The sequence below is a fragment of the Stegodyphus dumicola genome, chromosome 6 (genome assembly GCF_044657685.1).
Source record: "Stegodyphus dumicola isolate Sdum_Otavi_A_Nest chromosome 6, ASM4465768v1".
Lineage (NCBI taxonomy): Eukaryota > Metazoa > Arthropoda > Arachnida > Araneae > Eresidae > Stegodyphus > Stegodyphus dumicola.
In genome coordinates, this window is record NC_140773.1 from 57,711,682 (window position 1) to 57,734,412 (window position 22,731).

Sequence of the window (22,731 nt, forward strand, 5' to 3'; positions counted from 1 at the left end):
CAAATTATCGCAAACTTAATTATTCTTAAGTAGAAATTAGCTAACATTAATTACCATCTTTACTAGCTCAAAGCATAAGATCATATCTTTAACGGAAACAGAAGATTCTGAAATTTAATCCCAGCCGGAGATGAGCTCTGTTTGTTCAATAGATCTGTTTTGCAGGAAAAAAAAAAAAAAAAATGAAGCAAAAGAATTTCGGTTACATGGACTCTTGAGCCAACAGACATGTTACCAATTTGCTGAAAAAAATATACTGAGTGCTTCTCAGTTATAACAAACGCGACAAACCACAATTGTAAACTTTCTGTCTAGGTAAGACTACAGCTAATCAATCACTCAAAAATTTTAGTATCTCTCAGTTACGCAAATATTACAAGATCTAGACACACACAAAAAAAAAATCCAGTTAAGGACATTTATCGCTTTAAAATTAATGCCAAAGAGTACATTTACACTTGCCCAGAAGCTCATGCAGTATTTCAAAATGTTCATAAACATCCACAAATAATATTGCACTTTAATTTTTCTTTCAGATTAGCTTAAATCAGAAAACACAACACCAGCCAACTATTGCGACTAACACTGATTAGTAGGATTTCTGGATCGAACTAGATGACAATTCTGGATTGTAATTCTTTGAACTTAATTATTCGGATTTACCATGATGTTAGATATCTTCTTTGAGACAAACTTTCTCTAACCTGTTTAGAATTAAAATGCATGATGACTTTTATTTAATGCTTCACTATTCTATTCATTTTTAAAAGAGGCTAATTTTCTTTTCTTTAAGAGCCACCTCGAACGTCTAGTTCCTGAAATCATAACTAATAAAATGTCTTCTTGTCAAATCACTCACTAGTTCAAGATGGACATTGAACAATTGTTATCATATAAGACCAGTAGATAGATAATTTTTATTTCTCTTTAAATAAAAATGAAGCAAGGTTCTGTTGCATCAATAATGTTTTATAGTACAAAGAAAAAGATGAACAAGTACTCTTTTCTTTTCTCTCAATTTTGATTCTGAACCAAACATACATGGAAGCTCAACGTCAGTATCATTCTTGTCTTCGCGCCTGAATAAGATGGAGTTTTCTTTGTCCTTTAAAATTTGCTGGCAGAGAACGAGATAACGTCAGGTCTTGTTTTTCCAAGACAAGCTTTCAAATTTATGGGACTGTTCGGTCTCGAAAGGGGTCAAGGAAGGTTGTCTCCACATCTGACGCCAGGATCGCTTTCGCGGATCGTTTACTTCAAATCATTCATGATTCAAAAACTGCAAATATCTTTGTAACTGTGGAGAAATACTATTTAAAATTAGTTTATTTTTACGACTATTTTAATTTTAAAAGAAATTGTTTTTTATTTTTCAAATCAAAAAAATAAATTGGTAATGCAGTTAGCAATTCAGATTGTCAAGCATAAGATCAATACTTGACAGAATCTTAAGTTCTAACTTCAGTAATACGAAAAAGTGAATTTTTTCGAACTACTTGTTAATTTTTATTTTCAAGGTAAATATGTATAAGGTGGCTACAATATGTATATTATATAAGTTTGTCCTCCTTTTCGATCATTAGTCCTTCAACCTTAACTGAAAACATGTATTAATCGCATAATTTGTTTTCAACATAGTTCGTCATGCTATTTTATTTGAAGATTTGTTCCTTTTATTATAATTTTGTACATATCACTGTTAATAAGCTCTAATATGCATTCTCATAATATGCATCATGAGTTATTTACATTCTAGATTATTAAACGTAAATAATATGTATGGATTAAAAAAAAAGGTCTGGATTCACTTTTCGGCATTTGTCTGTATTGGAACCTGTTGAATAAATTAGGTCCATCAACAACATTTTACTGGATGTATATTTTTTATAAGTGCAATATAAATTACTAGATTATTCAGTAATCATAATGCTAGATTCAAAACTTAATGCAAACTTATAACCACATAACTTATTATAACAACAATTTTTCTGGAAAAAAAAACAGCAGAATAATTTATTGAATCTATCTGATGCTTGCAAATAGAATAAAAACTGCTTTTTTAAAGAGAGCAATAAAGCTGGAGTCGGTTATATGACTAAATTACATTTGCATTCTTTCTTACAGCGAAAAGAGTATCTAAGTTATGAACTTACTCAAAGTATGACTTCTAGTCTAACGATTGGGGAAATAAGTAAGACTGAAAATAAACATTAATGAGTTTAGTCTCAATAGATTAAATTTTCAATAACATTTTGGATAAGATTTCATCCAGATACACAAGTTGATATTTGTCAAAATACGTAAACTGTGATGCTGTTTGAGAGGTATAAAAATATTTATCTGTCTGTCAGAAAAAGTAGATAACTTTTGTAGCCGAGTGACCACAAAATTTCGAAGGATAATTAACAAAACAAAACAAACAAAGCAATAATATATACGATTTTGCAATGATTGCTAGGAAAATTTGGGTTGCATAATTGTTTGAAAAATCTACTCAATTATTTTAAATAAGGCTTCTAATTCGAAAATTGCTAAGAAGTGGAAGGTTGAATGAAAATCTTAAAAGCAATAATGCATAAACTAATTCATACTTTAGATCACTTCCACTTTCATTATGTGCAACAGCAGAATCACTATCACTTTCTCTATCCTGTGAAGAAATTCTCTGAAAAAAAAAAGCATTTGAATTGAATTTCTGTAAAGCACAACAGTTTAATTCAATCCAAAACGTACTGCACATAATACGATACACAAAAATAATAATCAAATGTTCCAACATGAAGATATGCACAAAATCTATGTCTAATCTGTATATATTTATGAGCATTTGAGTACATCTGAAATGCTAAGAAATAAATTGATTTTTCTCTTTTTCACGGAAGGAAAAAAATAAAGACGTCAAACACATTTTGGAAAAAAAAGTGGAAGTACTTACTTGAGAAAATAAATCAGAGATAGAGGAATAGGTTACTCCTTGATCAAATGCTTCATTCTCTAAAACGTACAACTGAAATCTTTGAACTTTATTTCAGGTTATTATTAATCATATTGTCAGAAACAGTTATGACAAAGAAAGAATTAATTCAGTCTTTGAGGAAAGCGGTGAACTCTTGGACAGTCAAAGGCTTATTGCAAGAGAAAAACAGCAAGATATAATATTCTGTACTTGAAATCAGCTCAAAAGTGAGAATTCAGCGGGAACAGATTTAACGTTGTAGCCTCCTCAATTTTCTAGCTCATTTTATGAAAAGGAAGAAACACTTTCAAAGACTGGACGAAGATGATTTGTATTCAAATTCTTTTTATGTGGTGGCGACTGCCAAAGTGTAAAAGGCTGTAGTTTTCAACTCGGAACTGTAAAAGATGTTGAATAAGCTTGCAGGTAGTTCGCGAGTAGGAGTCTAGACGTCGAGCCCTGTTCAGTGCAAAAGCCGAGCAGTTTTTTATTCTTATTTTTCTACAGGTTCTGTTTCGTTTCAAAGAATAAAACCATGTTTAACCGAAGCGACGTTTTCACAAACATTAATATGCGAAATCAGATACTTCAAGTTTCACATTTAAGAAAGATGTAATCACAGCTGCAAGATAAGTAAGTTTTAGGTTCAAGTTCAACAAATAACATAGAAGAAACTAAGCTCAAAGTTGAACATTTAGTAAGTAGAATAATACCCGCTCTTATAAGTACTGCAATAAGACGATTTTACAAGATGCTGTAAAAAAAAAATTATACCTTTTACTCGACCACATATAGGGGTTCGTTGTTTTGATGTCTTGTTCACGTATTTCATGAAAGAAGGCCAGAGCCTCAAGGAGGTTGAACTTCTATTTCCACCCCTGTTTTGAGGGAGAACATTCCGGGGGGTTCGAGGGTCTTCCATCCCTCTCCCCTAAGATCAAACCGCGTGAGAAAACTTTCGGCTCGCCATATGTTTACAGTGCCCCATGCCGCAAAGACACTATGCATTTACAAACATCCATGCCTTTTCCGGGATGTGAGCCCGGGCCCTTCGGTACCGGTTAGGATTCCCTAACCACTTTTTTGATTGCCTGATGTAATAGTTGTACTTTCACTAAATATTGTATCTTCAATATTTCAGCCCAGCAATAAGGGACGCGATCTGTTTCTCTACCCTTCATATTGACGGATTCATCCAGTAAAAGAACAGTTGTACTGATGGCACTAACAGTTACAATGGTAGAAATAAATATGTAAATGATAAAATAGTTTTAAAATACTGTTATTTTCATTTAAAATTTTACTCAGGTAATATTTTAGGTTTTAAGCACAAATCACTCGCAAATAAAAATATAGTTGACCTTGAATAAAGATGAGAGGGCCATCTCGCGCAATATCGAAAGCCCGAGTATAAATTTTGATTTTTTAATGCAGGATAGGGCCTATTAACAACCGAATGTAAAGTAGCTGAACAGTGGTATTTTGGCCTGAACTCGACTCAAGGCGAATGGGCTGGCTACATGGACGTTTCCGTTTTTCTTTATGTGTAACGGGGATAAGAGCCAGTTTATCTTAAAAAGCCCTCCACAAAGGCATCCATTGGCTTGCTTAGGCAGATATCCCTCGAGTTCTTTACAGTAACTAAATAAACCAAATCTAAATGTACGGTTATTAACAGCTTAGTAGTGACAGGATGCCATTTATAAATGTACTTTAAAGCAGTTAATTATACTGCTTTAGTTCTATTGCATTTTTAGACACTGTAGTCTTATTATAAAGTTTATGTATATATGCAAATTATTATAATAGAGTTTCTGAGGCAGAGCAGATATATTTATTATTGTGCATTTATGTAGTATATACAAATTATGGAAAATGAATCAGATTTGTAGAATTATCTGCATTACCTGTACCTACATCAATACTATAGTATATAAAATAAAATGATGTATATATCAAAGATGGCCAGACTGTGGCAATCTAGTCCCTTAATTGCTGACGAGCTGCTAGTGTACCTTTGATCGCTTAAATCAGACTATCTTGCAATTACAGTAGTTTTATTTTTGAAATGTAATTGCATTTTTTGGAATAGAAATCGTGCGATGATACGCTTCACTGTCAACTAATAAACCTCTGATTCTAATGAATCAAATAAGCGAACACGCGAAACTCTCTGCGGTATAAACTGCATGAGAATGAGTATGAATGAATTAAAGAGTAAAGAATAAATCAAACTTTAAAGTTGTATGTACACTTGAGATTTGGCTATAAAATTAATCAAAATTAAATAATAAATAAATAATATTAAATAAAGATTAAATGAAGGTGGATAAATTATTTTATTGTTTTATTTTATATTATGACGCAAACTCTGCGCGATAATAAACAGCAGTTGAGTAAAGTTAGCAAAAATACACTCATTGAGATGATATATCTTGAAGTTCCATTTTCCCAGTATAATTTAACAACATATTTGAGTAACACGTAAAATATAAATTAAAAATTCCCAGATTAACAATCATGCCTGGAAATATTCGGAATCTAGTAATAGTATATTATCCAGTGCAGTACTGTTCAGAAGAATCCAGATGATTCGAGAGTTAGTTTCAAGAAAGCGCAAGATACCTATCACTTGAAAATTCTCAGAGATTTTCTGGGTACTGAACTGAATATATGTCTGGATACAAGGCAGTGTTTTGATACTCATATAAGTAAGAAGATGAAATTGGTAATCCAACTCCACTGAAACTTAAAAATCGCATTCCTTCCATAATGGACACTTCTATTGGCGGTCAGCAAAATTAATCTTCTCGAAACGTCGAAATAAAACATTTAATAATAGGCTAGATTTCAAAATGATTTGACTGATAAAAAAATTTCGAGTTTTAGCATACTTCTGTGAAAATTCGTGGGATCTGTGGATAAGATTATTAGAAAAATATATATATATATATATATCTGCCAATCATAACTGTTCATCTTTGATAAATTTACTGAATTATTTAAGTCTAGTTTTGATTTCAATACGTCGATCCTCTTGTTAACTATAAGGAAAAATCTGAATTTATTTTCAAATTCTTAAGTTTAAAAAGTTGCAGTTTTACTATTTTGCATCTCAAATAGCATTTCCTCTACTTCGCATGCTGTCGTATATCATTTGTTTCTTTCCAGAAGAGTGTTTAGTATCAATCAAAATTAAAGAAAATCATTGAATCTGTTTTTAAATTAATGTATTATTTTCTGTCATTGAAGTAATTTTTTTTATTATTATTATACTCTTAATGATTATTACGTTCCTCCTCGTTTCCAATTACTTCTGCCAAAAACCAGTCAATAATTACGAATATAGAAGAAGAGAGAGAGAAAAAAGAAAATACTTCATTTTTTTGGGCTGAAGAAAAAGTTTGGTGGCATCGTATTATGGCTTAGATGTCCTAGTCGTAGGAACATTGATTCTCAAATATGAGGTTATTTATTTGTGTTTACATGCAACCATATTAATTACACAGAAAAAAAAAAAAAAAAAAAAGAAATTTCAGTGATTTACTTCAAACATTTCTGTCCATTCAAAATTATTTCGTCATTTAAAAAATGAAGTAAATATGGACTTGCGGATTTTGCAAAATCTAGTAGTTGCGGCTGTTAGGCCCTCTGACCCTTTGTTCTTTATTATAGTGACGTCTTTAAGCAAGTATATATACGTGCATCTGGAAGTATGCCCTAGAAATAAATAAATCATTAAAAAGTACATAAATCTAGGTATAAAGCAGGAGGGCATTTTGGCCGCAAAATCAAGAAACTACCTATTTCTCCTGGCAGTTTTGGAAAATTTGGGTTTTCTTAGCGAAACCCCTTAACGACCGTTAAGGGTTTTGAAGTCTAACATGCGGCTTCAGCTGTCATAAAGTTTAGCCTCCTTCTGGTGTATATTACATTCATTATCAGATCCGAATGAACTTTTAAGCAAAATAAGCATGTGCTTAAAGCGCATCAGGAGATAAGGGCGTCATAGAAAACTTGATAGTATCTATCAGATAGAATTAATTGTAGGTATTTTGTAATAGACTTGGTATATACTCATTTTATGACTTACCAGTTTTTATTTATTTACTTGATATTTTTAGATTACGCGATAGGTCTGAAAGTTTGTTAGACTATTTGAAATCTCAATAAAATGTTCAAGTTTATTTATTTAAAATAAAGAATTAAAGAAAGAAAAAAAAGCCATTGTAAGTTGAGTCTTGCAGTTCTAATTCGCTTTGTTCGAAGGTGTATCACAAGCTAGAAATTATGTTGTTTAAATGCTTTGGTTGCGAAACAACTTTAGTAAGAATCAACTAAGATTAATTCTTACTAAAGGGTCACCTTTAGTAAGAATTAATCTGAAAACTCTGCATAGAAAGTTCCTTCTTATATCATCTTGCATCTTGATCACGCCCCCGCCACTTATTTCAATGCGTGTGGCCTTTTTTATCGAGCTCATTTCAATGAAAATAAATCCTTTTTTATCTGCTACTCTGTCAGGACCTGCCTACCCGAAGCAATGAACTCTTCCAACAGCCTGTCCGCCGTGGGCCTTCAATAAAAGGTCCTCCATTATGAAAGAATATTCGGCAAGGGCACCCTTAGAAGATCCGCCAACAACCTGTAACGAGCTTCTGATGACCCACTCGGTTTTATTTTAAGTTGGATGATCTTTTTAGTGGTTCAGATTCTTCTCTGTAAATAGAAACAGGATCCTCTTCCTGATTTCTTATTCAAAAAATAAAATATAAAAGAAAATCTCCATCAACTTTTGATTGCTAAATAACTGAACTATAAATTCTCTTCGAAAAAATCGCAATAATGTTCTTAAAGATAGCTCGACGAAGGATATTTTGAAGCACCAAGACGAAATAAATACTTGAAAGTTTCGGAACAGCGGGTTTTGTTCTTTATTATAGTGATGAAAGAATAGTTATCTTGATTTATCATCGCATCTCATGAAAATCATTGGAAACGCTTGTGGCATGATTTGATTTCAAGACAAAATAGGCATTGTGTTGACATAATACCATTCCTTATATCTCTGAATAGCCGGTTACTCGATCGTATACTTTATCAAGCAAACAAATAACTTATTAACCGTGAAATCAGTGCACGATGTTTCAAAATAAGAAGTGATTCCACGCCTGGCGGCTTGTTTATTTGCTGCTGAAATATATTACCACAGGTTTCTTCCAAATAGCTATGTTTACTCTACACGGGCTTAAACTGCTAACTTGTATCATTTTTCTAAGTTCTCACTGACGTAAGAGTATCATAGGCATTTTTAAAGGAAAAATACCTGCACATGATGTACCTGAGCTAATTTAACATTTTTTATAACGACGTCGACGTTAAACTGTGTTTTTTGGAACATTTTGTTTTCCTTAAATTCATGAGTTTATGAATTAATCAAAATTCTCGATGTTTTAAATATATTCTAATTTAAAAAGGGAATTATTCGAACAGAAGGAAAATACGAAAGAAATCATGCAAAATGAAAGCAGAAAATATTGGATTATTCCATATTTTAAAACTTTAACCCTTTAATTATTGCAAAAACGTAATAGTATAGCGAAATTAGTACCGGAGGTCACCTTCCTAAGACGCCACATTTGGAAGTAATCAGCGTTTCTAAGAATGCTTTTCATAATGTATTCGAAGTTATACATAGCCATATCTTTTAAGGTAGCAATCTCCAGGTTTGGAACCGTGGATAGTTGTCTTACGGAAGTTTCACTGATTATGTTTTACTATTATTGCTATTTTTTAAAATTAAAATAGCTTTCCAATATATATATAAACATCCTATTATTCCCTGCTAAAATAGTCCTGCATTTGGAAACAAAAATTTCAAAAATGGAGAAATTCTCATTATGCATTGATCTCAAATTTTATGCCATAAACATTTCCAAATTCGAAGTTAGAGCCCCTGAGGCATCATAAATGAAAGCTCATGCTCATGATATAATCTTTTCAGAATATAAACATTATAAAATCTGCAAAATTTGAAAATTGGCAGATCAATAAATTTTAATTTCGCGTTTTAATATCAGAGTTCTATAGATACACATGCAGTGTTTAGTTCTGAAGATGATCAGGTGGCACTAGATTTCGCTTTGTAATAAAATTCTTGTTTTTAAGAAACAAAAGGTGATCATATTTGATATCACTGACTTCCATGAATCTTGGTCAAAACTCATCGCATGAAAAACCTTAAGTTTAAATATTGTAGTATGAGATTTTATTAATAAATTATTCAGTATTTTTCTGGTATCTCATTTTAAATGTTCGAAGAATTCCGATTCACTTGTCAGTTTCAGTGGTTTTTTTTTTTTTTTTTTTTTTTTTTTTTTTTCCTGTGACGCACACAATAATATCCACCAAAGGGACTTTTTAAGGGAAACTGGCTCGTATCCACATTACACTTGGAGGAAACCATGGGAACACACATGCAGCCAGCCCGTTCGCAGGAGTTCAGACCTGAAGCGAACTACCAGTATTCAGGAACTTTACCATTCCCTAATTTCTGCACTTGAATATTTCCGATAAAATTTTAAAATACTTGTATCTTGACTATTTTGCAGGTAATTCCACTTGAGGTCCTAGAACTGATGTAACAGCTATAGATTAACATAGAAATTTCATTGGCAATTTTCATAGTGTATTTTTTAAGTAATGCTGAACCATTATCATGTGTTTCCTTTATGTTGCACTAAAAATAATATATTATAATTTAAAATAATTCTAATAAAAGATATTGTACTGATTCGATTGGCAACAGCTGCTTATGTCTCCAATATACGATTTTTTCTCAAAGTGATCCGGATTCCTTTCTTTCCGGATTAAATATATCTTTAATTAATATATTTACGTGTATATTTATTATACATTTAATTACATTCACTTTTTCTTCTATGCAAAACGATTTCATTAAATATTTTTTCCGTCCTCGCAGACTTCAATTCTGATTTATATAAAATTTAACTTGTGTTAATTTCCATCGGTTGACAACGAATGCTGCAACCTAAAAAAGATGTTTACATGGTTTGCGTTTCCTTGCTGTATTCTGTTCTTCTCAGTTCGACTCATTTACGTTCAAAATGACTCAAAGATTTTTAGCATAGCAAAGAAGTGCTTCTGGAAAATTTCTGTAATTCTTATGATTTCTTGATGATTTAGTAGATGTCTTTACAAGTTACTATCAAAATTTACGTCGAAAAATAAGAAAATAAGAAATGCTCGCTAGGGTTACTGCGTTGTACACTGTGCTACATGCTGGCATAACATCATTCTTTTGAAATTTTCTTAAAGATGTAGACAGCGTATATTATTTTAAGCTGCGCATTTATTTCTATTTTGTGCGTGTTTTTGTCTTTTAAAATGTTAACTAACAAAGATGTAGAAAATCGATGTACGAATATTTTGACATCTTAATATCGAATATAATGTAGCTTCAGTGTACATTTAATATGATAAATGTGACTTAAGTATTGTCTATTTTGCTATGCTCTTATTGTAATTTTTTAGTAATTCATTGATTGAAAGGTACAGGCTAACACATGGATTTAAAGTCTGAACGAAAAGAGAAGAAATAAAGTTTTCAGCGTATAATGTGACTGTTTTGATGCTGCTTATTATAAAGTTATAAGGTATTTGTCCCGCTTCTCTAGCGTGCTTTCGTGATATAGTGGTTCTGCACACTGGGCCGGTGTTCCAGAGGCCCGTGGTTCGATTCCCGGCGAAGGCAGTTGCTAATTTTTCATCTCTCCGGCTTCCAAAATTAATTAACCTAATGGCTCTACAAAGTAAGGTGAAATCATTCTTACCAATTGACTTAAACTGCCAGATTTGGGACCTGAAAGAAAGTTTCTTATTTCTTAAATGAAATCTGATCTAAAGGCTCAATATTTTGAACGTGTGTAAAAAATTCAAGAAAACATAACGAGGAAATTTTAGAGTTTTTCTACACTTAACCTCTCCGAAGACATCTAGAAGCCCTATACTGAAGTATCAAGAGATGCATAGCGTTAGAAAGAATTCTTGTGTTATCATAAAAACTATAAACTTCAATTTTAAATGCATTATGAGCTCAGTTTTAATTTTTTATAGACTTACTAAATACATAGTTCACTTAAAAAAACTGCTGAGTTCAAAGTATTGAGTACACTTTAGCAGGTAATATAGCTATAGTAAATCAAATTAATTCTATAAAGGTCCCTGAAGTGCAAACATTTCCGTTTATATGTAGAGTATTTTATGTTAATTAACGAATTGTTGTGATCAAGAACTTTACTATAGCTTCTCCTTTCCTTAGCACACAGCAGGATTCAAATTAGATAGAAAAGTCTTTTAAGTGGAGGATTTTGAATGCTTTAGAGTCCTTGGTAGCGATGCCTGTAGTTTCTATTCTAATGCCGAGTTCTGTCAGTCTGGCTTTCACCATTGTGCCAGCCAATTTGTGCAGTCTCCGAGTACGATAGTTAAATCTGAAATTTCAACTTGTTACTTTACTACGCTCAGGTGGAAGACTCTTGTTTGTACGCCCAAGTTGTGTCTTCTGTTCAACTTTAATACTTAATAAAAAAAGTTATTTAACCCTTCCTAGGAAGTTGTAATCCTTTCAGACGGAGCCAGAACTCGCTGCATGAATCTAATAGGATCAAATGTTAAATCTACACTATTAGGACTCTATAAACGTAATTTGAAAATATTCTGCAATATACTGGGCAGTATGATTCCAACATAGGCAACGATATAATTTTTTTTGATTTGATGTACATCTATATCCTTTACTTACAATTCGCAATCAGCGATTTGCCTTGCTGCTTCAAAATTATCGTGCTTCTGAAGTTATAAAATATTACCAATCAGCACATGAGTTCGATTGAGAACAAAAAATAGATACAGAAAAGAAAGAAACACCGATTATTATTAAAAAACATACCGCTTGTCCCTTCGTGATGGACAGATTTCTATCTCCCTCCCGACTTGGAGCGTGCTTCACGCTCACGAACTACTGAATCACGAACATCGTCACGCGTTACGGTTTGCCGATTCAAACATAATACGTGTCGACTAATAAGTCACGAAGATGAGAGATAGCAAAGGGAGATGAGAGCTGAAATTTTGATGAGCTACCGTTTTGCATTATCTGTTCCTTGTCTTAAATTCGATTTTTTAAGTTTGATCTCCACGGCGTGAATTATACACTATTTGCTTGCTTTTCATGCATGTTTTTTTTTTTAAAGTTGAGGATCATTTAAGTAAACGATTATTGAAAAGAATTTTAAAAATAAATATAAAAATTGCTCGTCTTTTAAATTAAGATTTCATGCTCATCAGATGATGGATCATGACGTATTACATCATGTCATGCTTTTTTGATGCCGATTGGATGATAAAACTGCCTTCTTTCCACTGAGTATTTCATCCTAATATAATACTACTCAGCATTTCTCATTTTCTCGTAGCACAGAAACTATTATTATTATTATTATTATTATTATTATTCATGTTCCTAATAAATTAAAGCGAAAAATACAACAATTCGTGAGTATCTTTGATGGATATAGGAAAAATAAAACAACTCATGAATTTTTCCACAGGATACAAGAACAATTTTCAATCTAAAGTTTCATTTTAAGAAAATTATTCAGAGCCTAACGAAAGGGCAAAAAGTGCATGTGGCATAGCTTCAAGAAGCTTTCAAGAAGGCCTGGAAATTTCCCTAATAATATCAAAAGTATGTAAAATTTATTTTTTTTAATTCTACGCTTTACAATAATTCTAAGCTTTATTTTAATTAACACATTTTTTTTTAATATTAAATCTATCCTGTACTTCTGTTTTTTGTTCCATCCGCCCCACCAGAAATGTAAATGAAGAGGGTTGTAAGAGGTCAGCAGATGTATAAGTTAAGGAGAGAGGTTTTGAAACGTTACTAGCAAATATATTATCGCATTTCCATGTACCTGCAATTCACGCTGCTTTCAATGAATGTATTGGACTTGCATTCTAAGGTTACTCGCTAGATTGCCTATGTTGGTATTTTCTAGAGTAATTAAAATTACGTCTCAGAAAGTCGCATCTCCTTTTTAGAGTTCTGAGATGTGGGCCCTTTTGGTCATTGATAGAATGTATATTTAAAGAGCGCAAATAATTTCGAATGCAAGTTGACAGAGTATTTAATTTACTATTTATGTTGCACATGTTTACCTTTGTTGTATTCCGAGATTTCGTATGGCTCACGAACAAATTTCAACTATTAGTTTGTTGCAAATATGATTTTTATAGTTTTGGATGCAGAGATATGGACTGAGCTAAAGTGCGTAACTGCTTAATAAACAAGTGCATGATACAATCATTTTTTTCTAAATAGATGGTGATTTTTGCTTGGGACAACGTCTCATGCAACTCGTTAAACGTTCCTCTGTATGAAGTACAAAGTTTTTCAATGCCCCTAATAAAGTATTTTCTTCTATCTCCATTTGAGTCAATCTCCATTACAAAATCAGACAGAATCCTATGCCTCATTTAACAATTTCTTTAACTTCTAAGGCTCTTTACTTCTTCAGTATCACTGCTTTCACCGTCTACTGCAGGTGTTAAAAGATCAACTAGTTCTTCATTTGTCATTTCACGATCGTCGTTCTCGACTAATTTTTTTATTTTTCCTTCTTTCATATCTGAAAATCCTCCGCCACCCATTGCTTTTGCAGTTTGTATGATTTCTTTGACCTCATTTTCAATCGGCGGAAATCCTTTAAAATTGTTGACAACTTCTAGCTAGAGCTGATGCATGCCAACAACATTCATTGTTGATGAATTCATTTGTTCTTATGCGAGTTTAATAATTTCTATGCAGTGTCTTGTGTTGAATCGCTCCCAAAATGCCTTTACAGTGCTTCGTCTAGTGTTTTATTTGCAGAGATGCATAAATATGCCTCGCATAATAGGCTTTGAATGATTTTAAGATTTCGTAATCCATTATTTGGATTAAGGAAGTGGTTTTCTGCCTCTACATTTGAATGCGATGTTTTTGTTTGCAGCATAGAAAGGTTAAACAATTATAAATGTACAAATAAATAAATAAATAAATAAAGCTTTTAGATTTTATATTACGCCCAAAGGGGTGTTTTTTAAACATATTATGTGTTACCTTTATTTATAAAATGTCATGTTCTTCGCACTTAAAACACATAAAATTCAATTCAAAAGCAATACCACAAAATAGTTAAAAACAGCATATCTTTAGAATTTCCGATACACAGTCTCGCACGCTGGAGATAAAAATGTTTTTTTCCGTACAGTGTTGCCATTGCTCGATTTGAAATCGTTTAGTTTGTCAATCAAATATTTGTTAAAAAATTTTAAATAGATAATAAAACAAATTCTAAATTCAAATTTCGGGCTTCTAAGTGCCCGTGGTCGGGCCCGTGACTACCTTATTCAAAATTTGATCTCTCTAGGTACCGTTGCTTCTTCACAATGCGAGAAACATTCATGCATTCTTCAATATTCAATTTCCTTAAATATAATACATGGCGCTAATATTTGTGGCAACAGTTTGAAAAGTAAATCGACGCAATATGCCATTTTGAAATTAATAGGCCTTTTTGGCCTAATTAGGTTCAAACTTATAAAATTAGACTCAGAAATAAAATTTGAAATTTCGTATTATAGTTTTTAATAGCTTCCTACAATATCAAACATTGAGCAGTTGTTTTTCATTACTGTCGGCGAACAATATCTTTCAGTAAAGCTTCGGCAGGAAAAAAAAAAAAAAAAAAATTCTACATTTTACTATTAAATCGACAAATAAATTAATTACATATTAATTTATTTTTATCTAGAAAAATGTTATTATAAAATCAGTAAAAAAACGTTAGGTTATCTTTTTCTACGCTTTTTTACAGGCAAATAAGAATAACTTTGTATAAACCTTCATTTTATGCAACCCATAATAATTTTTGTTTCAGTAACTATGAATAAAATAATATTCAATTGTCAGATTACTTAGTGAACTGCTTAATGTAACTCGTAGCTGTATTTTCTTTAGCGACCGGAGGAAAACGGAAGATCATCCAGATCTCTAATTTTGTAAATGCGTCCTTTAGGTTATTTACATACTTAATAACCCTCCTAATTCCAGGAAAATTACTTAGACAAATTGCCCTTTTCTCCCATTCTAAAACACTAAAACAAATGTGTCGTATCTTGATGTAATATAGTTGTAGTTATTTCCTCAAAAGGAAGATGATTTAAGTTCCTTCTACAAGACAAAGCTCCACTTCATCTGTTCTTTCTTAGACATCATTTAAAGGAATAAATTTATGAGCGTACTACCTGAAAACTCATAGATACGCATACCCATATATATGCACATCGCTACGCTGGATCAGTAAAGCTTCCCCCCCCCAGAGCTCAAATATGTAATTCAGCTGACGTTAGCCGCTTTGAACAAACACCTTGGCAGATTTCCTGAAGATTTAAGACTTCTCTTTGTCCGATAATGAACAAGGCATGTTACTAAATTAATTCTTTTCTAGTTTGTACACAATAGACACGTACATAATGAATTTTTTTTATTTGTTTACAATAGAGACATACATAATTAACATAATTTATTATTATTTGAGACTTATTACAAGCAAACGCATGTTTATCGACATGAAAAAGAAAATGCTCTAGAGTTCTGTGATTTTCTCTTTTCTTTCCCCCCTCCCCCAACGATGAGAATCCTAACTTCTTCATTTTGCTCTTAGGGACACTACAGACTTTTTGAACGGAAACTGATGATCGCTTTTCTTCAAGAACAACTGAACTTAGAATTCAGTCTAGAACAACTGAATTAAAAATTAACAGAAAAACACGCAGTTTTATATCAAGGCAACCGAAAAATTTTAGGACTCTTATATGCATGCTTATGCATTATTATGCTAGACTCAGAAACAAAAGTTACAGTTAATTTTGCGAAAGTTTTTTTTCGGTCTTACGTATTAACTCATCCACCTTGGTGTAGTTTCCAGAAGAAAAGAATGATGACTTTGTTGGAACTATTTTTTGATAATAGTAAAACACAATTTTGGCAGTAATATGCAATGATTTATATTTAGAAAACGAAGGGGGGAGGAAGCTCTATTTGGTAATTCATGCAAAATAACAACTTATGAATAAATACAAAAAAGTACTTATTACATACATATTATTAACCACGTTTTTATGTATTAACTAATTATTTCGTTTGAAAATTATTCAGTAAACTTACTTGTAGGAGAGTTTTTGTTTCTTTTTTCTGGTGAAAATTTCGTGGCAATTGCGTCCAAGGTTCAAAACAATTATTTCTCTTGCGGTTTGGTGACAAAATAGGAAATAAATAATAAAACAAATTCAAAGTGCAAAACTCGCGCTTCCAGGTGCCCATGTTCGGGTGGAGGACTACGTTATTCAAAATCTGATGGCTCTAATCACCGTCATTTTTTATAACGCGAGGAACATGCAGATATATGTGCAGATTCCTCATTATTTAATTTCTTTAACGCAAAATCCCATTTCAACACTTACAGCTTCTTTTGGCCTGAAAAAAAATTACTATAGCTGTTTCAGCAGTAGAATTATTTGCTTCACCTAAAAAATAACGATATTTTCAACATAAGTGTAGTGAAAATTTAAAACTTTAAAAATTCATGAAAATGTAAGACGCAACAAAAGTCGTGCCCAAGTTTCCTTTCATTAAACTTGTTTTATTACCTGTCTCTAAACTTCATGTCTGAAATTATAGAAAAGGTGTAAGAATAATCTTACCATGCACTGTTCTTCGTTCCTCCAGGAAATGAAGATAGGTCAAGTTGAAAATGAATTTTTGCTGCTATTGCTCGCAAACTTCCTTATTTTAGTCACGAAAATTGTAACAAAATGTAATTAATAGAAGCCAGGAAGTTTTTAATGAAAATTTTATGTGTAGACGGAAGTAATATAGATGCCCTAACAGCCTGTCATTACCTCTAATTGAATTCAAATATTCATGTTAAAGTACTGCATAAAATGAATCTGAGACACAAAAATAATCATCTCTGTCATCTAGAAAGAATATTATACTAATTTTTTTAGAAATGTTTGCTCTAAATATGCAACAGTAAAAAAAAGAATCAAAACTAGTTCTTAAACACACAGTATGTCAAACAGTAATGAAATTATGAAAGCACGACGTATTTTTATAGTATATTCACATAGCTTAAGAAAGAGCTTATTCTTAGATATTTATTAAGTGTATATTTCCTTAACAACAAGCTCATCAAAACACGAATGGCTATAGGCTAGATTTTTCTATTAGTATTCTTATGAGCCATATCATTTGCAGTTATTAGAAATCAGTTAGAATAATAGATAAAATCATGAAAGCTACTTTTGTTCCAGCAAATGCAACTCTAAAAATGAAATTCTTACTTTATTCCCTTCTGCTTACGCCTCCATTTAATTATTTTTACGCTTTAGGGATTCCTTTTCTAGCAAAGTAATCTTATCTTTTCTGTTTTGATGCTGGCATCGCTTTATTGGATTGTTTGGAAGTTCTGGTAGGTTTGTGTACTTATAGTGGGCCAAGAACCAACAGTGGGTCACCTATTTTCAAAAGTGAATAAGCTTTAGCACCATACACCAAAGACAGCAGGCTACACTCGCACTTGTTTTAATCCATCCCGCGACTTAATGTTTTTTTCTTACAATGAACATACATTTCTTAACGAGCAAATTTGGGCTAAACCAAATTACGCGCTCTAATGCAAATTTCTATAGTAGAGCTGAAAATTTGTGAATAATGACAGCATGTCGTACTACTGAGTTGCATATTCTCATTTTGTTGTTTGCTATTACCGTAGAACAAGCATTGCCAGTTTTTTCAGTTTTGCTTTAGTGACCTAAAGGGGCTATAATATCTAGCGATGCGCGCGTCTAGGCGAGACATTTCTGAGACAGAGATTGTAGTAGCACTGGCTTAAACGGGGGGGGGGGTCCGAGAAATGTTCCATCTAGCCGAGGAAGGAATGTCCCGGCTATGAGAAACATTTTGAAACTTTTTCCGAAAATGTTTCGTTTGGAGCCGTGTTCCGTCTGATCAATCAATCAGATGCAAGTTCTGCTTCTGAAGGATCACGGGTAATTTTCAATATGGCGATGGCTGCAACTGTGAGATCCTGAACGGTGAAAATAGAAGCCGATTTAATTGAAGAAATACGGAAAAAGCTGTATATGTATAATAGATGGGCAGGCAGATGAGAAGAGATTGCTCTTTTGTTGTATTATAACTGTCTAAGTCATTTTTAAAGTGTTTATGTATTCATTAAATTTATAATCGTGGAAATTTCACAGCCGACAGTATTTTATGACGTGCTATTTCTGATGATTTGTTTATAAATTATTCATGGCCAAAAGTTCGCCAAATTTGTCGTATTTCGTGCTGATCGTGTGAAAAGAAATGTTATTGTTATATAATAGAATTTTTTAATTAAATTTAAGGTGAATAATTCTTTAAAATCTGTTTGTATATGCCCGCCTTTATTTTTCTGCTAATTAATTTTACTACTTTTAAATTGAAATTGCATAATCAGCGACATACTGTAAACAACATAAAAGGTGCGTAAAAGAGAAAAACATAGCTTATGTAATAATGAGAATAGGCATTAAATTTGTATTCTATTATTTTCCTGTTATTAATGAAATACATTTTAGATTATAAATACATAAAGAACTATATTTTTATTATAAATGCCACACATTGAAACATTGGAAATTTATGGCTTTATTATTATGAATGATGAAAAACATTTGTATATACATTCATTAATATAAATATCATTCATTACATTAATAAACATACATTAACAACTTCTAAACCATCGCATCTCTCTCTCTATGTGTATGTAAATATATGATTTATTAGATGTGTATATATTTATGTGTGTGTATGAATACAAAAATGAACATTTCCAAAAAGTTTGTTTGAAGTTACTTCTAATCCATATAACGATCATGCAACTGGCAGCAACTGAAGCCATCAGTTCATTGGACATTATCATGGATATGGAATACAGTTGAACAATAAAAGTGCATTTTGTGTATTAGGTTAGTCATTAAAATTCACCTATTAACACACAATCTTTGCATTTGTAATTTACTTGGGAATTTAAAGGGGAAAAAACTGAGCAAGTAGCCTTTACGAAATATTTAACATTTTGGGGATAAAATAAATATTTTTTGCTCTTCAGGAAGCATATATCAGTAAATGACATTATATTGCGTACATAATAAAAATTATTAAGTAAACATACGGATATAAAAACATTGTTTATAACAATAAAATAAGAAAAAATGACAAACCACTGAAAATTTGCAACATATCATTACAAGAACTGAAGATAAAAAAATTTACAATTTAAACGTAACAATTAATGTAATAAAAACATGTCATTTTGCCAAGGTATTGAGCTAACAGTATTAAAATAATTACAAAACATATTTTGTATATACACGGAATTTGAAACCAAACATCTTGTTTTGCACAGGCACTACACTATAATTCAATAAACTCAGGAACAATGGACTGTATTATATCTCGCTTTAATTCTCATTAATTTACATAGTTCATGGCCACTCGAAGCCACGAATTCTCTCACACGCTCTTCGCTCACAATCTCATGTCACAAACTCCAAGAGCTCAAGACGCATGCGCCGACGCTAGTAATGAAATGCGCGCGCAGGCGCAACATACCGCCCGCCTTGACATGATGTAATCATTCAAAATTAGATCTTACAATAAAAAATTACACAGAGTGACAATATGAAATACAGGTAAATAATTGTAAATATCAAATAATAACATCAAAAAAATCAAACTACTATAATAAGAAAATACAATAATTAATTACAAACATACTTTTTGTTTAATTTGGCATAGGTAAAAGACAAATTTTATTAATTGATCTTTTAAAAATACCTCTTTTCGTTTTCACTGAAACTACTCTAACCTTATTGTCTTTACCTAAGAATATCTCTACGATTCTGCCAAGAGGCCAGTTACATACAGGAACATTATCAGTCTTTAAAATTACCATAGTTCCAACCTTGACATTGTCTTTTTCAAAGAACCATTTAGTTCTTCCTTGCATTGCACTCAAATAGTTATTTCTCCAATACTTCCAAATTGTTTGTACTATTTTAGTCAATTTTTGCCAGCTCTTTAATCTATTATCGTTAACGTTTAAAATATTAGGTTCTGCAATAGCCGTGATAGGTCTGCCTATCAGGAAGTGGCCTGGTGTCAAGATATCAAAATCCTCTGGTTCGGATGATAAAGGTTGCAAGGGCCTAGAATTCAAAATGCCTTCAATTTGAGCAATTACTGTAAGAAACTCCTCATAGGTTAGTTTTAAATTGCCTACTACGCGTTTCAAATGAAACTTAACAGATTTGACACCTGCCTCCCAAAGACCTCCATGATTGGGAGCTCTAGGGGGAGTGAACGACCAATCAATACTCTCACTCGATAAATAATTACCTAATTCATCATCTGGTTTTCTGACTAGCCTATTCAATTTCTTTAATTCTGCGTTACTACCAACAAAATTGGTTGCGTTATCTGAAAATATGCGTGCACACTTGCCTCTCCTGCTGAAAAAACGCTTTAAGGTTGCAATAAATGCTTGACTAGACAGGTCTGTTACCAACTCAAGATGACAAGCTTTGGTAACAAAACAAACGAAAATGCACACATACACCTTGTGAAGGCGACCTTTTCTCTGATGTGGGTATTTTATAAAATAAGGACCAAAAAAATCAACTCCAACACAATTGAATGGAAAATTCGGGCTGACTCTTTCTTGAGGGAGTTGACCCATAAGTTGTTGACAGGGCACTGGTTTTGCTTTGAAACATACGACACACTCATGTACTATTTTTCTACAAGTGTTGCGCCCGTTTAAGGGCCAAAACCCTTGTCTAACAATAGACAGTAAGCCTTGTGGACCAATATGCATGTATTTCTTATGAAACATCACAATAATTAGATTAGTCAACTTATGATTCTTTGGTAAGATTATAGGAAATTTTCTATCAAAATTCAACTTACAATTAGCTAATCTGCCTCCAACTCTTAAAATTCCATATTGATCTAAAAATGGAAAAACACTTCTTACCTTGCTATCTGGAGGTACCTTACCCTCCTTTTCAAGGCTTGAGATTTCTTTTTTAAATTCACTATCTTGAATTAGCTTAATCAGTTTAAGTTCAGCTAATTTTAATTCTGAGCTCTGAAGAGGACCTGAAACCTTGTCCTTCTCCTTGCAGTTGTTTACAAACCTAAAAATAAAACTTAAAACACGAATAATTTTAGTGTAATTGTTACTTAAATTTAAGAAATCCTCAATGAAAGGGTTAGCTTTCACATTAAGAAAAATATTAGAGTCACTAAGGATTTTAAATTCGTCTGGAAAGTCCTTCACAATGACTTCCACCGGAATCTCTCTATTTGGGTAGTCGTCGTATCTCAGGAACAGAGGGCCTTTCCACCACATATCATTTTGTAGAAGTTTACTGGGATCCAAGCCTCGGGATATAAGGTCACTCGGATTCTCCTTTGATGACACATGACGCCATTGATGACCATTAGTCAACTCTTGAATTGTTGCCACTCGATTTGCAACAAATGTCTTCAACTGGTAAGGCTCCTTTTGTATCCATGAAAGCACGATCATGGAGTCACTCCACAGATAAATGTTATTCACAGAAATCTCTAATGCAGATATTACTCTAACCATCAACCTTGCAAGTAGGACTGCCGCACAAAGCTCCAGTCTCGGAATAGTAACTCGTTTAATAGGCGAGACTCTGGATTTACTCGTCACTAGCCTTGTCTTCACTTCTCCATCTCTCGAACGGCACTTGCAATATATGGTTGCTCCGTATGCTACTTCAGAGGCATCTGCAAATCCATGAAGTTCCACATAGTCTACTTCTGCAATAAGAATAAACCTTTCAATTTCTATTTTACTTAAAACTTCCAGTTCAGTAGAGAACTTCTTCCACTCATCAGCTTCCTTTTTTGGTAGTGATTCATCCCAATTCAGCTTTAACAACCACAACCGTTGGAGGAATATTTTGGCTTTACTTATGATTGGCCCTAGTAAACCAATCGGGTCAAACAATCTTGCAATTGTGGACAATATTTGTCGTTTGGTAACAACTATGTCATTATCGAGTTTCACTCTAAAACAGAAACAGTCTCTTCTAGACCTCCAAGACACTCCAAGTGTTGTAGATTCTGCTTCATTAGGAAAGGAATAGGAGTGATCTTCTTCCGCAAGTTCAGCATGATTACTGCACCACTTGTGCAGTGTCATTCCTGCACTCTTCAGTATTGCAGTTAACTGAGATTTAAGTTCCTTAGCTGTACTCAAAGATTCCGCTCCACTAAGCACATCATCCATATAAAAATTTTTAAGTAAGACTGGCGCAGCTAATGGAAATTTTGGACCTTCATCAATCGAGAATTGTTTAAGAGTTCTCATAGCTAAGTATGGCGCACTAACTGTACCGTAAGTCACAGTATTAAGCTCGTAGATTTTCACAGGTGCATCATTTTCTTTTTTCCACAGGATTCGCTGCAAGCATCTCTGTTCAGGGTTAATTTTAATCATTCTATACATTCTTCTAATATCCGCCGTAAATGCGAATGGGTACTTTCTAAATCTAAGCAT

The 22,731-nt window shown here is 32.6% G+C and overlaps 1 protein-coding gene across 1 annotated transcript in view; it reads right to left on the reverse strand.

Moving 5' to 3' along the window:
• Positions 1 to 13,690, reverse strand: part of LOC146996749 (uncharacterized) — a 31,150-nt gene extending 17,460 nt beyond the window's left edge. Inside the window, exons 1-2 of the mRNA XM_085819655.1 lie at positions 13,550 to 13,690; positions 2,602 to 2,665 (exon numbers count right to left, since the gene is read on the reverse strand). Of these exons, the coding sequence (XP_085675781.1) occupies positions 2,602 to 2,665; positions 13,550 to 13,690 (205 nt within the window). The remainder of the gene's footprint in view (positions 1 to 2,601; positions 2,666 to 13,549) is intronic.
• Between the last annotated feature and the right edge of the window lie 9,041 nt (positions 13,691 to 22,731).